Raw genomic sequence first — 15,799 nt, 5'->3', positions numbered from 1 at the left:
GAATGCTGATGAATGCCGATAATCTCTGATAAATGCTGATAAATGGGGGTAAATACACATATTGCCCATAATTCCGATCATGCTGATAAATGACGATAAACACTGCTGATGCGATAATTGTTGATAAAGGTCGACAATTGCCAATAATTGCTTTCATCTGCTTGTAATTGCGATAAATGCCGATAAATACTGATTGTTGATAATTGCTGAAAATTGTTGACAATTGCCAATAAATGCTAATAATAATTGCTGATGACTGTCGATGAATGCTGATTGCTGATAAACGTTGGTAAACACTGATAATTGCGATTATAACGTCATGGTAATAGCTGACAATAGCCTATTCATGCAATAAACAGGTCAATGGACATTTAAAAAAAAATGATAAAATAAGAGTTCTACATGGTCATGTAAATGAGACATTTGCAGGTGGTGCTGGGTCTTTAGGAGCAGGCACTTCCTTATCTGCCTAAGCAGCACAAATCCCTATCTCCCCATAGCGATCCCGATCCCAGTCGATTATTCATTCTACCACCTATCTATTTAAAAATATATATTTTTTATTTAAATTAAAAATGTCTTTTAGTACAGCCTGTCTGCTTGGTTGGGGGGGGGGGGGCTCTTCATTCCATACCCTTGTCCTTGACCATCAGAGCAAGTATTCATACCCACTCAGCAGCAGCAGCGTACCAGATCTACTCCGCCCTACCAAACCTAAATACCTAAATACTATCCATCCCCATATATAAAAGCTCACAATTTCACTCAGAGTTGTCACAGATGAAATGAATTTAGTTAAATTATCACTTTAGCATTTAGACATGAAGTTATTCCAGATGAAATGTGATTAGCATTATTAGCACAGTCCTGATTAGCATAGGAAAGCTCTTTGAGTTGTGAAAGAGTGTGATTATCTCATACCCTTTCATTCTACTCCTACCTCAACCACCGGTGTCTCCCCATCAGAGCTACTGTACAATCACAGGAGGAGAACAAAGGTGGACATTTTTCCTGTGGGGGAGAAAAGTTACAAATTCTCACAGGTCAAGGACATTGTTAGGGAGAAACAGACAGAATACAAAACATATACTGATTCACGGAGAGGAGCAAAGGAGCTTGTAATCAAGACTGGACATCAGGTGAGAGTTTGGAGGCCTGATCATGTACTCAAAGGCAGAGGTCAAAGGTCACTGATCCCCTGTCTGTTCAGAGGCAAATTGGACCAAGTACTTTCATACTTAGTGATGGAAAGAAATGGAATGGGTCACGGCTCAGTCATTTTCCAGATGGAGCTGAAACACTTCTGCTGGAGGAGACAGACCAAACGTCAATCCACACTCCCAGGAGGAGAGGGAGAACTGGTAAACCACCTGGCTGCTTAAAAGACTTAAACTAGGATCAAGTGTTAATAGTGAATAAGGCGTGTTACGGGTGTTGAATGTGACAGGGCTGGACACACTACAGTTTGTAACACTGGATGAGTTTGCTTTCAGATGTTTTTATTATTCAGGTTTGTTAATTACAGTGAGTTATCACTATGGAAGTGCTGGACTTAATCTTACAGGTAGTGATGCTGAATGATTGTTGTCATAGTGACTATAGGTCGAATGATCTTTAATTGATCTGTGTGCACGCAACATGTTCAGTTTAATGCTGTCAGTTAATCTTTAATTAAAGTATTAGTTGCTTGTTCCATACAGTAGAATCATACAGCACTTATGTGGAGGAGAATGTTGTGTCCTGTCTTAAATATGGAGGGAGCTATAAGGAGATTGGATGCAATATTAAAATACCTTCAACAATAATGAGAAAGAAGAGGCTAAGGGAATGCAACATGTGATGTGTTTGTGCTTAGTGTTCATTAAAAGAAAAGATCTACTATTTGGTCTGGTCTACATGACTACCTTTATGTCTACATGGTATCTATCTAGTCTTCCTCTACTACCATAAATAACAATCCTCCCACATTAATAAACATGACCTATGGGCTTCATATCTGATCACCTGCTCACAACACTTTTTTTTTTTTAGTTCTGCAAGATCTCACTCCTGATGAAACCTCTATTTGCATCCACAAACTACAAATGTAGTTTATGGGCAGGAAAGACAAAACATGTAAAATTGTTCTCGTCTCAGTATTAATGTGAGTGTGTATTTATTTCAGCTTGTATTGACTGCATTATAGGCTTTATACACTTTATGAAGTCCACTGCTATAGAGTGAAAGGCAGGAAGGGAGAGGTGTTGGGTTTTTTCTGGATGTGGAGCTGATTACCCTCCAGAGTTCAGTAAGTTTGGTGAAGTGTGAAAGCTGTTCCCTTTCAAAGTTAACTCCACGTTGCGTTAGCAGAACGCTATGGGAATCACCATCGCAAGCGACTGGCATCCGAAGCTTGTTTAAAATCATGCCTATTTGTAGGCCTACCGTGATCCGGTGACATGGCAATTAAGCGCGTTGCGTGATATATACGGCACCTGTGAACCGCATCGTCAGCCTTATTATCTTCAGTGAGACTGCATGTGGGTCATTTGTGTAACGCTCGCAAAAAGATGCTTCATTTCTTCTTTATCTTTTAAAAAAATCTTTACTTTTCTGTCCCTTTAAAAAAAGAAAAGAAAAAAAGAATGAGCGCGTGAGAATTCAGGAAGTGTGTTTCGCCTTGCTCCTGTTCCAGCCGCCTCAGGTCCTGGGTATCTTGTATAGATCTGGAAGAGGCACCGGAGATGAGCGTGGCTCTATCTCTTGCTCTGTCTTCCGGGTCTGGCTTTCCGCCTGACTTTGGAGCTCGCATTGCGACTCCTTCTTCCACTTTGGAAATCCAAAATTCTTACTCTGAGGAGCCAGTACGGGGTGCCATTGCACAAAAAAACTGATAGCAGCTCTCAAGCATATAAAGAGCTGCTTGAGGTGATTACAAGGGCAGTTGAAAAGCTAAATATAGACTGAAGAGGAAGTGGTTCGTAGCAGGCTGGATGAGCGCTTCCTCCCCAGTGAAAATAAATCTCCCTCACACCACAGAAAACTCCCCTTTTTTCCAGAAGTGCATGATGAAATATAATTTTTCTGGGGAAACCATACACTAGCTGTGTTTATAACCCCGCTATAACCCCGCTATGCCGAAGGTGGAGGAGGTGCTTGCAAGCCAGCTCTCTCCATCGACGGCAGGTAAATTAAGGGGTCCGTCTTTGTCTTCCAAGCCATGTAAGGCCACTTCAGTGTTAGCGGGCAAAGCCTACATGGCAGTGGGTCTTGCTTGTGGGTCACTGCATACAATGGCAGTGTTGCAGGCCTACCAAGTAGATCTGCTGAGTGAGCTGGACAATGGGGAGGGAATTGAGCCCAAGGCAGTGCAAAGCCGTGCCGCACCACAGATTTGTCTCTCCAGGCGACCAACCAAATGGCCATTCATATCAGCCGTTTAATGGGTAGCTTGGTTGTGGTGGAGAGGCACATATGGCTCAACCGCTGAAAGGATGGGCAACAAAGATAAGGTGTACTTGCTGGATGCCCCTGTTAAAACCTTCTGGCCTGTTCGGCGGTGCGGTTAATGCCATCGCCGACAGTTTTCACGGAGCAAAACACCAAATGGCAGTGTTCATCCAGTTCCTTCCACGGCGTGTCAAGTTTGGTCCCCCTGGCTCTCCACGGGGGGAGGTGGACCGCCACACTGGCGCTGGCTCCACTCATCTATGGAGATACGGGCCATATTTCTAGCACTGAAATTCTTTCTTTCTCAACTAAGAGGTCACAATGTGTTAGTTGTGCCAGACAACACAGCAGTGGTATCATACATCAACCACCAGGGAGAGTTACATTCATGCACCCTGTTCACACAGGCGCAACTAATTCTTCTCTGGGCAGAGGGACGGTTCTTGTCAGTGAGTGCAATGTACATTCCGGTCAGCCAGAATGTGGGTTCAGACATCCTGTCGAGGCAGGGGCTGAGGTCCAGGTATTGGAGGCTCCATCCACAAGTGGTGTAGTCCATATGGCGGAGGTTCGGTCAAGCGGAAGTGGATGTGTTCACCTCCGAGGAGACAACACACTGCTCTCTGTGGTTTTCCCTCACTCCATCCACACCATCAGGGCTGGACGCATGGTGCACATGTGGCGGAGGTCGTATCTATATGCTTTTCCCCCCGATTGCTCTGCCCACAAGTTCTAGCAAGAGTTTGCCAAGACAGTCTATGTCTGCTGCTAGGAGCACCTTATTTGCCGACTCGAATATGGTTCTCAGGGACAATATCCCTGCCAGATGGCATTCCTTCGGACATTCCCATCCGCAGGGATCTACTGTCTCAAGCCATAGGGCTGATTTATCACCCTCGACTGGAACTATGGAAACTGCAGGTCTGACCAGTGAGGGGCATCAGCTCATAGATTCTGGTCCCACAACTGAGGTTGTAGAGACCATGTTGAACCCTAGAGCACCATCCACGAGGAAATTGTATGCGCTCAAGTGGCGACTTTTTGTCTCGTGGTGTAAGGAACATCAGCTAGACCCAATGAACTGCGCAATAGCTACAGTCCTGGACTTCTTACAAGGACGTTTCTCAGCAGGGTTGGCTCCTTCTACAATCAGAGTTTACATGGCCACCATTTTTTCCAGCCATGCCCCTGTTGATGGAGCCTCTGTGGGGCAACATCCACTAACTTCAAGGTTTATGCGTGGTGTCAGGTGGAGTCCCACCTGCAGGACGTGCATACCTTCCTGGGACCTTTCTGTGGACCTGGAAGGTCTGTCAGGGGCCCCATTTGAACCCTTAGAGTCAGCCTCTGAGAAGCATCTGACTCTAAACACAACTCTTCTGCTGGCCCTGACAGCTCTCAAGCGAGTAGGAGATCTACAAGCACTCTCTGTTGCTCCTTCCTGCCTTGACTTTAGCCCTGGATTAGCCAAGGCCTTCCTGTATCCTAGGCCGGATTATATTCCTAAAGTGCCCACACCTGCTGCCCAGCCTGTAGTGTTGCAGGCTTTCTGCCCTCCTCTGTTCCTCATACCGGATCAAGAGAGAATGCACCAACTATGTCCAGTAAGGGCTCTCTGTACTTACGTCCACCGCTATGGCCAGTGGCGTAAGTCACTTTGGTCTGCTTTGGCGGCAACAGTAGATGTGATGCTGTGTCGAAGCAGCGCATCTCTAATTGGATAGTGGAAGCAATCTCTATCGTTTATGACGCAAGGTCTCGCTATGCCTCTGGGCATAAAGGCTCATTCCACTAGGGGGTTGCCTCCTCAAAAGCTTTGTCCAAAGGAGTATCCTTACAGGATGTGTGTGCTGCTGCAGGGTGGTCTACACCACACACATTCATTCGATATTACCGCCTGGAAATCCATTCCACCCCGGGCTCGAGTGTCTTGCAGTGACCCTTGGGCTTGGGTCTTTTTCAACAGGCCGTACCCTCGGTATGACAGAGTGGGTATTCTCGTTCCCATAGTGCTGTGCTAACGCAACGTGGGGTTCCCTTTGGAAGGGATGAAACCTTGTTCCCTGAGAAGGGAATTGCGTAGCTTTGCCATACCGGGGCAGGCCTGTGAATTTTGTCTTCGCTTCAAATATTAGAGGCTGACAGTGAGGTTCACAGGTGCTGTGTATATATATTGTACGACGTGCTTAATTGCCACATCATCTGATCATGGCAGGCCTATAAATAAGCATGATGTTACACAAGCTTCAGAAGCCAGTGACACACGAGGGTGCTTCCCATAGCGTTGTGCTAACGCAATGTCTCGTTCCCTTCACAGGGAACAGGGTTACATGCGAAACCCAGACGTTTTTGCATCCAGGATTGGTTCAGAGAACTGATCCCTGTTCCTTTTGAAAATGGTGGTCTGTGGTTTCCTTCCACCAAAACCTGGTTGTCTGCATTGTGTGTGTAAGCTATCTGATCTCTGGGTTAAAATTTGTCATTATACTTCCTGTTTTGGCTCCACCAGGTATTTATTCTTTATTAAGCAGCATCTGCTGGTCAATGAAAGGTAACAGGAAGTAGAAAACAGGAAGTAACCACTACAGCAAGGGTCAGGAAGTTACCCAAGAGTAACTGTCAAGTGCAAGATACAATCATTAGCAATCCTACCTTTTTAGCCCTTGATAAGCCATTCCTTGTATTTAAACATGTTTACGAGTCAAGTATAAATATTCTGAGTGTATTTTTGTTGTTAAATATTAATAGGAAATTATATAATTAACGTCATGGTCCGGAGGTCACTGTGTGGAGGAGGTGGATTTACTGGATAGCTGAGTGAGGTAGCCAGTGAGGCCAGTACACTTCCAGTTTCGTTTAGTGATGTTGGGGAAAGGGTTGTTATTGTCAGTGGAGGAGGCAGAAGGCCTTATTGATAAATAAAACCACACTTTGCTAGGACTGGAGCAACGTTACTGTAATGAGCTCACCCTTGTGGTGCTGGTACCATATGAAACTAATAAAAAACAATAAAAGGATGAACCTCCAGCAGAGCTGCATACGCATAAGTGAGGTATGGAATTGCAGAAGTGATCCATGGCTCAGAATTAATTCCTCTGTGTGACAGCAAACCTGTGATTATAAGCCCCACCCACAAACAAGCCTAGGAGCAGTCATGAGAGTGGACTCGAGTGTTCAGTCCAAGTGTGAGAACGCTCTTAACACATTTGTAGAAGTGTTACTGGCTGCAGCAGCGCTCTCTCACATCATGCAGTTGTTTCAGTTGAACAGAAATAGCATTGTGGTTTCTGAGTTTCTGAGACTGAGTGTTTTAATCAGCAGCTCACACTGACTTCTTTTGGGTCACTTCAACAGTCCAAATGTCTTCATGTTAGAATCTCAGGCTAAAACACAAAAGAGCTGGAGTTCATTCATAAAAATGTCTCTAAAAATATCATGTAGAATGTCGAGAGCACTATTTATTCAAACAGTGCTAGACTGTGCTCTATCTGTGTGAGGCCTGTTATCCACCCTAAAATCTAGTTTCCATCTCACACCAGAGTGTGTGTCAGTGTTTTATAAAAGTCTATCTTACATCTCTTACAGCCCTAATAGAGAAGCAAACTCTTTAGATTTTATCTCTCACTTTAAGCCACAGTGCTGTTTCCATTAACACTGACACACACTCTCTGGTGTGAGATGGAAACTAGAGGACAAACGTCTCAAACCAAACACCAGCGTGAGGCCATTAAGGTTTTTACCACATCAAAGGTGCTGAAACTGCCGGACTCATAGACTGCAGCAGCACTTTGTCTAAACGTTTTGCTTGCTTAAGTCTAGACATGTTTTACAACTTCATCATTTAATAATCATATAGTGTGAGAATATTCTTTAATTAATACTCTTTCTTTCTTTTTTAAAAAACTTTTTGTGTTTTAAAGTGGACAAGTCCTCACAGAGATCGAGCTCAGTCTCTAGCACAGTTTGTACATCAGATTTATCAGAAACATTATCATCAATGAGTTTCATCTCTTCTGTGTTTTAGCCTGAGATTGTAATATAAAGACATTTGGACTGTTGAAGTGACACAAAATAAGTCCGTGTGAGCTGCTGATTAAAACGCTATCTGAGGTTTGAAACCACAGTGCTACTTAAACTATTTCACTATCCTGTGTAGTGTAATAACAGGGTTTATAAATGTAAAAGTAGAATATCTCCTTCTATGACATCACATCACTGAATCTGGATTTAATCTCCCTCCTCAGTTCTTTAAACACTTTAAGTTCAGTGCAGCTGAAAGTGCTGATGTAGTGCTGCATCATTTCCCATCACGACTATTTGTAGACTACATACAGACTTTTTTACTGAGACTTTGCATCTCATTACAGCTACTGGACCAATCAAATCAGTCCAAAGCTTCAAAACATCCAATCAGGGGAGACTCTGAACCTGGTTTTCTACTGAACTCACAAGTTCATTACCTCACTATCACTTTGTCTGAACAGGAACGATGATCACACTCTTTGTCGCTCTTTCTCTCGTCATAACTGGTGAGTGACATTTAGAATATTTTAATCTGAAATACTTTCACTGCATGTTGATCTTATTTAATGACATCATTAAACCTTAAACACTGATTTTGTTTCAGTGAAAACTTCTGATGTCAAGGATCTTCAAGTTCAAAAAGTCAAGCATGGGGGAGATGTAAACATAAAATGTGAAAACTTTTACACTGAAGTTAATTTTGTTTGGTTCAAACAGAGTTTTGGAAAATTTCCTCAGGAAGTGGTGAAACAGGTGGATAAAAGGAACAGATACGGTGCAGAATTTAATGATGGACGCTTCAGTATTAGTGAAGATAAAAAACCGTTTAATCTCAACATTAATGAAATAAAAGAAGAGGATTCAGGAACATATTTCTGTGCAGAACTGCAGGCATCTTCACTACGCTTTGCACCTGCAACCGTTTTGGTTGTTGAAGGTAAACAGTTTTACCCTGATATCCTGCTCCTGAACTCGATCTAATTCCAGATCAACACTTTATCTAGAATTCTCTATCATTTCACACCACTCGTTATTTATAGTATTATTTTTACTAATTGATGTTAAAGCTGAGGAGATGAAACAACATCCTCCGACTGTCACGGTGATGGAGAACGGAGAGTCGCTCACACTCCAGTGTTCAGTACAAGCGTTTACTTCAAGCTGTAAAGGACAGAGTGTGTACTGGTTCAGACACGGCTCAGGAGAATCTCATCCAGGAATCATTTACACTCATGGAGACGGCAGTGATGAGTGTAAGAAGAGCTCTGAGGCTGGTTCTCCTACGCAGAGCTGTGTCTACACTCTCCCCAAGAGGAACCTCACAACCTCTGATAATGGAACGTTCTACTGTGCTGTGGCTGCGTGTGGACAAATCCTCTTTGGGAATGGAACTGAAGTGGAAGTAAAAGGTAAGCAAGACTCCTACTCTCTAACAGAATTTTACTTTAAACTTTGTTTCACTAGACTCAATAATGTTTCAGTTGTTGAAGTGTTTCTAAACAGCTTAATTTTTCTACACAGGTTCCAGTTACAATACTGATCAGATGGATTTGTTGTTCTGGCTCTCCGTTTTTAGAGTTGGAGTTCTTGCCTTCATACTTATTATCTTTACAATGTATTACAATGTTTTAAAATTAAGATCAATTTAGAACTTAATATTTCAAGACAAATCTAATAAATGCGTTACATAAAGGGAAAAAATGTTAGTTTCAACTTTTGCTAATTGCTTTGTTTTTCTACCTAGATGTATTTTATTTGGTTCAAAACTGAAAAAAAAACCACATTTAAATAAATAAAATTTGTAATGAATATAAAATGTGTTAGTCCTCTTGATTTGAGATCTATTACATTTTCCATCTTGGTATGTGATTTATTTATTTTTTTTAAAAAATGTTTTGTGAAGTAAACTCCTGCAGCATTTTTCCTTTAATATATTTGACAAGAGCTGCAGTGAATGAATGGAGTGAATTAATACAAATGTGACAGTACTAATAAATAGCAATAATTTGTTTTTCACTACATGTTTGAGGATCTAAAATGCTTCTGTAAATTAGATTATTTCTTGATTTTTTAAAATTTACTTTTCATTTTATTAATCTACAAAAAAAGTTAATACAATATTGGTGAGGTAATTTGTTGATGATCTTATTTTCCGAAGTGCGTAGAACAATAGGGTGTCCTTTACAGATGTATGACCTAAGTACGGCTTCACCTCTAGTAGGGCTTACAAGAGGCAAGCCAGTATTTCCCACACATAGATCATGCTCAGTCAGAGTGCCAAATTATATTCAAGCCCACACAAGTACATTTCATCCCCTATAGAAGGCCCGTTGTTCCCAGGTTTCCTTTTCCACGTCCAAAACCCTGCTTTCTGCAATCTAAAGAGGATCGTGAACAAACATGAAATGACTTGAATGCGATACTTCATTTTTTTTAAAAAAAAACATTTTTTCATTTTATTCATGAGCAGACACTTTTATCCAAAGCAAATGAGGAAATACAAAGCAGTATATCAAGCGTAGAAGTAGTTCTACCATACAAGGTTTTTAATTGAGTTATAGAGAAGCAAAGTCCACAGAGTAGAGATCTAAGAATCAGTCTAAGAGCAGAATTTTTTTTGTTTAAGTGTGTGTGTGTTGGGGAGGAGTGGGGGGACAGTTGGGGGTTTGTTAAGTGGTTACGGAAGACGTGGGTCTTTAACCTTTTTTGAAGATAGTAATTGATTCTGCTGAAGCTAGATAACAAACGTCTCAAACCAAACACCAGCGTGACGCCATTAAGGTTTTTACCACATCAAAGGTACTGAAACCGCCGGACTCATAGACTGCAGCAGCACTTTGTTTTGCGTGCATAAGTCTAGACATGTTTCACAGCTTCATCATTTAATAATCATATAGTGTGAGAGTTTTCTTTAATACCTCTTCTTTGTTGTTTTTAAAACTTTTTGTCTTTTAAGAGATCAAAATGATCGAGCTCAGTCTCTAGCACAGTCTGTACATCAGATTTATCAGAGACATTATCATCAATGAGTTTCATCTCTTTTGTGTTTTAGCCTGAGATTGTAATATAAAGACATTTGGACTGTTGAAGTGACACAAAATAAGTCCGTGTGAGCTGCTGATTAAAACACTCATCTATCTGAGGCTTGAAACCACAATGCTATTTCTGTTAAACTGAAACCATGTGATGTGACAGAGCGCTGCTGCAGCCAGTAACACTTCTTCACATGCATTAAGAGCGTTTGGCTCGAATACTTGAGTCCACATCCAGAAATGATTCTGGGCTCGTTTGGGGGCGGGGATGAAAATCACAGGTTTGTCTTCACATTGAAGAATTCCTTCTGAACCGTGGATCGATTGTGCAGTTCCATACGTCACTTTTGTACACACAGGTTTGCAAAATGGTAGCCATTAGGTTCATCCTTTTCTTCTCAGGTGATGAAGAACAGCAGTTTTTGGAAGCACGGCATGTCATCATGCGGGAAAACCTGCAAAAGAGAAGCCATTCTGATGTAAGAAGATTCTTAGCCATGGAGGCTGATGCTGAGCCAAACTGCTCCAGTGCTGTGAAAGTACACCTCTCCCTTCCCACCTTACACTCTATATGCTGCTCTGCTGTGTTGACTAATAAAGTCACATTGGCCAAAATAATAGGAACAGCCAAAATTCCCTCAGAACTAAATCACTAGCATATATAAGACACGTATGCTGATGTAGTTAAATGTAGCTAAATGCAGAAGTAGCTGAAATCGAGTCAACTTTAAATATAATTCTATTTTCCAAACTCTAAAAGCCGACTGTAATCAGATACTTCAGAAATGTTAATGCTGACAGCAGTGTACCATTTTTACCAAAAAGGCAATATTTTTTTAAATAAAAATGATAAAAGTGTATGAATGAATAAATATGTGTTCAGTGAGACGTGCAGTTAAAGAGGTTTTTCTTTTACAGAGAGTAATGATGGATGAAATCTCCCCGCTCCTCTTCAAGGGCTACGTCCTTCAGAGGAGAAATGGGTGTGTATCAGCATCACCTTCTGTCTGTACTGTGTGTATTGTGTTATTCAGTATCATATGGACTGGCGTGACACTTTCTGCTACAGCTGGGACACGTAGAGAACCAGGAGGACTGGTGTACTCCTCTGGAGGAGATTTTATGCTCCACCGCCCCAGGACATAAGCACAGAGAAGCCATTTTTGAAATGGGAGACAAGTTCGGTACGGATACACTCCACAGTTTTTTTGACTAGTTTCCAAGGTGAAAATAAAAATGATAGAATCTAGCATACAGGCTACACAATCAGCAGCTTTTCAGGCATGAAACAATTATGAGAGACCACACCAACTGTCTGGATATACATGGAGATGGAGAACTTATTGAAAGATTTCGTTTTGTTTTGTTTTGAAGGTCTTTCCAATTTGTCTTCACTCCAGCGACTGTCTGATTTCCTAATCCACCCCCTGCTTCACTGACTGCCACTGTTATCATCTTCCAGGGGTGTATTCCAGAAAGCAGGGTTAATTTACTGTCACATAAACCCTGAACTCTCGGTTGATTAACCCAAACCTTGCTTACTCGGAGTATGTCGGTTCCAGAACACCGGTTTAGGAGTTAGTTCAATCAGCCTCCAATTGGTAACTCAGAGTTGATGCGCGTGCACGGCGAGGACATAAAGACATTATCAACGGATCGCCGATTTCAGGAGTCACCATGGAAACCCAGGGCGGAAAAAAGCGAGCTGCATACTTCAGCGAAGCAGAGTTAGAGGTTTTAATGCATGCTTATGAGGAATATAAGCCATTTATACAAAAAAAGTAACAGCTCGAGTGTAAATGCATGAATTTGATAGTTCAGAAACATATGAAAAATTTCCTTTCAGAACCCGTATATTTACACTCACTCCAGTTTCTACCTTAGTCATGATTTGTGAAAGGACCGTACTGAAACTGTACTGCGTCCCCCTCCCCCAACATCCTCCTCCAACGAGTGTTGGATGTGACAGGGCTGGACACACTACAGTTTGTAACATTTGATGAGTTTGTGCAATTAATTAAAGAACTGGGATTAATTAAAGTATAATCTCACACCTTTGTGTAGATTTGAATCATATAATGATTAACCTGTATTAAACATGTTATTAATATGGAAAGATTATTTAATGGTAGATTTTGCTAACATTTTTAGTTTTGTGCGAAAACTTGCTAGCAACATGCTAATCCATGATAACATGCTAATTAATGCTAGCAATGTGCTAATTAATGCTAGCAATGTGTTAATTAATGCTAGCAACAAGCTAATTCCTTCTAGCAGCGTGCTAAAATATGCTAGCAACATGCTAATCCATGCTAGTAAAGTGATAATTAATGCTAGCAGTGTGCTAAAACATGTTAACATGTTAGAACATGCTAGCAATACATGGTATTTCGTGTTATATATTCTGTGTAAAAACATGCTAATTCAACTAGCAACATGTGGAAACATGCTAGCAAAACATGCTAGTTCATGCTAGCAAGGTATTTCTCTTTCCAAATCTTTAAATTAAAAGCTTATACAACTTTCAAACCTTCAGACGGCTTTCGCAAGACAACATCAAAATATGAAGTTTTCTTTGAAGTTATGAAGAAAAGTCATTTAAATAAAGAGGACTACTGCGTTGTACATTCACTTTAGATTTTATTTAATTAAATGCATTTTTACATTTTCCCCTGAATTTCTCCCTAATTTATTCATGACCAGTTCCCGCCCTCCAGTGAGGTCTCCCCTGTCACACAACAGCTACCGACCAGGGAGGGCGAAGGCTATCACATGCTTCCGGTGAGACACGGGAAGCCAGATAACTGCATCTTTTCGAACTTCTGACCATCAGGGGGCAGCATAACACACCCACAGATGCTCATGATTGGCTGGTGTTGCTGTGATTGACAGGGGAAAGAGAGTATGTCCCTCCCTCCCAGAGAGCAAGGCCAATTTTGCTCTCTTAGACTTCCGACCACGGTTGTCTGTGGCATGGTCAGGATTAGACCCCGAGACAATAGGGAGAACGATTTTGTACTGCGCCTCTCAGGAGCCCTTAAATGCAGCTGTAAGTACGGCTGGTAAATACCTCCACATTACAGTTAGACCAAAATCATTCCAATATACGGACAGTATAAGCAATTAGCTCTAGTTAAATCTAACACACTGTTTTCTCCTTAAATCAGTATTTCTTCCATTTGGATCTGAATTTCTAATTTGATCTTAATTTGAAAACAATCAGGATTATTGGAAAGATAAGAAGCATGAAGGCAAGAACTCCAACTCTAAAAATGGAGAGCCAGACCAGCACATGCATCTGATCAGTACAACTGGAACCTGTATGGAAAAATAAAATTGTTTTTTAAAAAAAGAATAAATATCAGGAGCTGAAATATATAATGGAGTAACACTGAAAAAAACTTTAAATTTTGGATGATTTATTAACAGGAAAAGGTTTTAACTACAGAAAATTCTGTTATAGAAAGTGAAAGGAAGTTTATTTGATCAAAACTCTTACCTTTTCCATCACTGCTCTTTGAACCCTCATTGGACCCTGTAACAGAATCTGTGTTGATGTTAACCGTTCCAGGTGTAGGACAGTGTTTCATCTCTTCACCTTTACAAATACATTGGAAAAGCAGCAAATAAACAGAAATGATACTAAATATGAATAATGTGAAATATTCAACATTTATTGCATATATTCCCCCTTAGTTCCAGGTAAAAAAAAAAAAGGTAAAAAAAAACAGCCGTGTGTAATCCGTATCCTCGGTTTTGTAAACCGCCTTAAAGTTGGGTTTATATTGGACATTCGCTGTACGTTCGAGCTTCTTTCTTCTATTTCTCAAGAAATAAACACACAAAAAGGACATAATGTGTATTGTCTTAATAATGTGTATTGAGTGGACATCGAACCAGCACATCTGGATATATTTTTAAATTTTCTCCCGTTAAAGCCCGGAAGCGGAAGCGGGCTTTGGAAAACGCAGGTCATCAGCGCAGTCAGTAAAAAGTGCATGACTTGGGCAACTATATAAGATTTTTATATGGCACAATAAGTTTATATGTGTGATATAATTAATAATATATATATATATGCTATAAAAAATTCTTTATCCGTACTGTATCCTAACACTGCAATAAGTTAGATATCCTGTTAAGTAGACCACTATAAACTTAGTAGAATCTTATACAGTTGCCCAGGTCATACACTTTTTAGATGGTCCCTTACTGACTCCATTACAATAAGGCGCTGATGACCTGCGTTTCCCAAAGCCCGAAAACACCTTTGTCATCAGCGCCTTATAGTAATGGAGTCAGTAAGGGAAAAGGTTTTAACTACAGAAAATTCTGTTATAGAAAGTGAAAGGAAGTTTATTTGATCAAAACTCTTACCTTTTCCATCACTGCTCTTTGAACCCTCATTGGACCCTGTAACAGAATCTGTGTTGTTGTTAACCGTTCCAGGTGTAGGACAGTGTTTCATCTCTTCACCTTTACAAATACATTGGAAAAGCAGCAAATAAACAGAAATGATACTAAATATGAATAATGTGAAATATTCAACATTTAATGCATATGTACACATAATTCTGGTTAAAGTGTTGATCTGGAATTAGCAGGTCATCAGAGTAAAACTGTTTACCTTCAAATTGCAGACGTGTTCCAGATGTGAACTTTATTGTATTTCCCTCCACTTCTCCACATAAATATTCTCCTCCATCATCTTCTCTCGTTCCGATAATGTTGAGATCAAACTTCTGGTCATTTACAGTCATACTGAAGCGGCTATCTTTAAATCCCTCTGCAAATGTGTAATTACTTTGCCCGTAACGTCTTACAAAATACTGAGGCACTTTTCCAAAACTCTGTCTGTACCAAACTAAATTATATTTGTTTTTGACCTTGCTCATGCTACACTCCATAGTTACATCTTCTCCACGCTTTACTGTTTTCACATGAAGCTCCTTGATGTCAGAAGTTTTTCCTGTAAAAAAGTGTTTAATATTTAATGTTTAATGTCAGTAAATGATTTAAATATGAAATTTGACTATTTTAAATGAAAGTTTTCAAAATGTTACTCACCAGCTGTGCAGAGAGAAAAAAGAGAGTAAAGCGCGACAAAGAGTGTGATCATCGTTCCTGTTTAGACAAAGTGATAGTGAGGTAATGAACTTGTGAGTTCAGTAGAAAAGCAGGTCCAGACTCACGCCTGATTGGATGTTTTGAAGCTGTGGACTGATTTGATTGGTCCATTAGCTGTAATGAGATGTGAAGCTCACAGTGAATTCTGGTCTATTCTGATGCTTTGATGAGTCACATGACTTTACAGA

The 15,799-nt window shown here is 40.6% G+C and overlaps 1 protein-coding gene and 1 gene segment (V, D, J or C); one reads left to right on the top strand and one right to left on the bottom strand.

Moving 5' to 3' along the window:
* Positions 1-7,359: 7,359 nt before the first annotated feature.
* On the top strand, positions 7,360-9,212 carry LOC128601497 (uncharacterized). Its single transcript, XM_053614759.1, has 4 exons — positions 7,360-7,958; positions 8,057-8,389; positions 8,520-8,861; positions 8,974-9,212. The coding sequence occupies exons 1-4, from the start codon at positions 7,919-7,921 to the stop codon at positions 9,099-9,101; spliced, it is 843 nt and encodes a 280-aa protein (XP_053470734.1). The 5' UTR covers positions 7,360-7,918; the 3' UTR covers positions 9,102-9,212.
* A 3,887-nt stretch (positions 9,213-13,099) lies between these two features.
* LOC128601518 (immunoglobulin lambda variable 4-60-like) lies at positions 13,100-15,799 on the bottom strand. The segment is given in 4 exon segments: positions 13,100-13,802; positions 13,984-14,082; positions 15,112-15,453; positions 15,552-15,799. Coding segments are annotated over 4 exon segments (618 nt in total).

The sequence above is a fragment of the Ictalurus furcatus genome, chromosome 25, assembly GCF_023375685.1.
Source record: "Ictalurus furcatus strain D&B chromosome 25, Billie_1.0, whole genome shotgun sequence".
Classification (NCBI taxonomy): Eukaryota; Metazoa; Chordata; class Actinopteri; order Siluriformes; family Ictaluridae; genus Ictalurus; species Ictalurus furcatus.
The sequence above is the reverse complement of the archived record's forward strand: the minus strand, read 5'-3'. Positions and strand labels throughout refer to the sequence as shown.

Excerpts from the sequence above, each read along its gene's own strand:
- LOC128601497 (XM_053614759.1), top strand. The coding sequence starts at position 7,919 with ATGATCACACTCTTTGTCGCTCTTTCTCTCGTCATAACTG. Across the intron at positions 7,959-8,056 it reads TCTTTCTCTCGTCATAACTG|TGAAAACTTCTGATGTCAAG; the intron begins GTGAGTGACATT and ends ATTTTGTTTCAG. Across the intron at positions 8,390-8,519 it reads AACCGTTTTGGTTGTTGAAG|CTGAGGAGATGAAACAACAT; the intron begins GTAAACAGTTTT and ends TTGATGTTAAAG.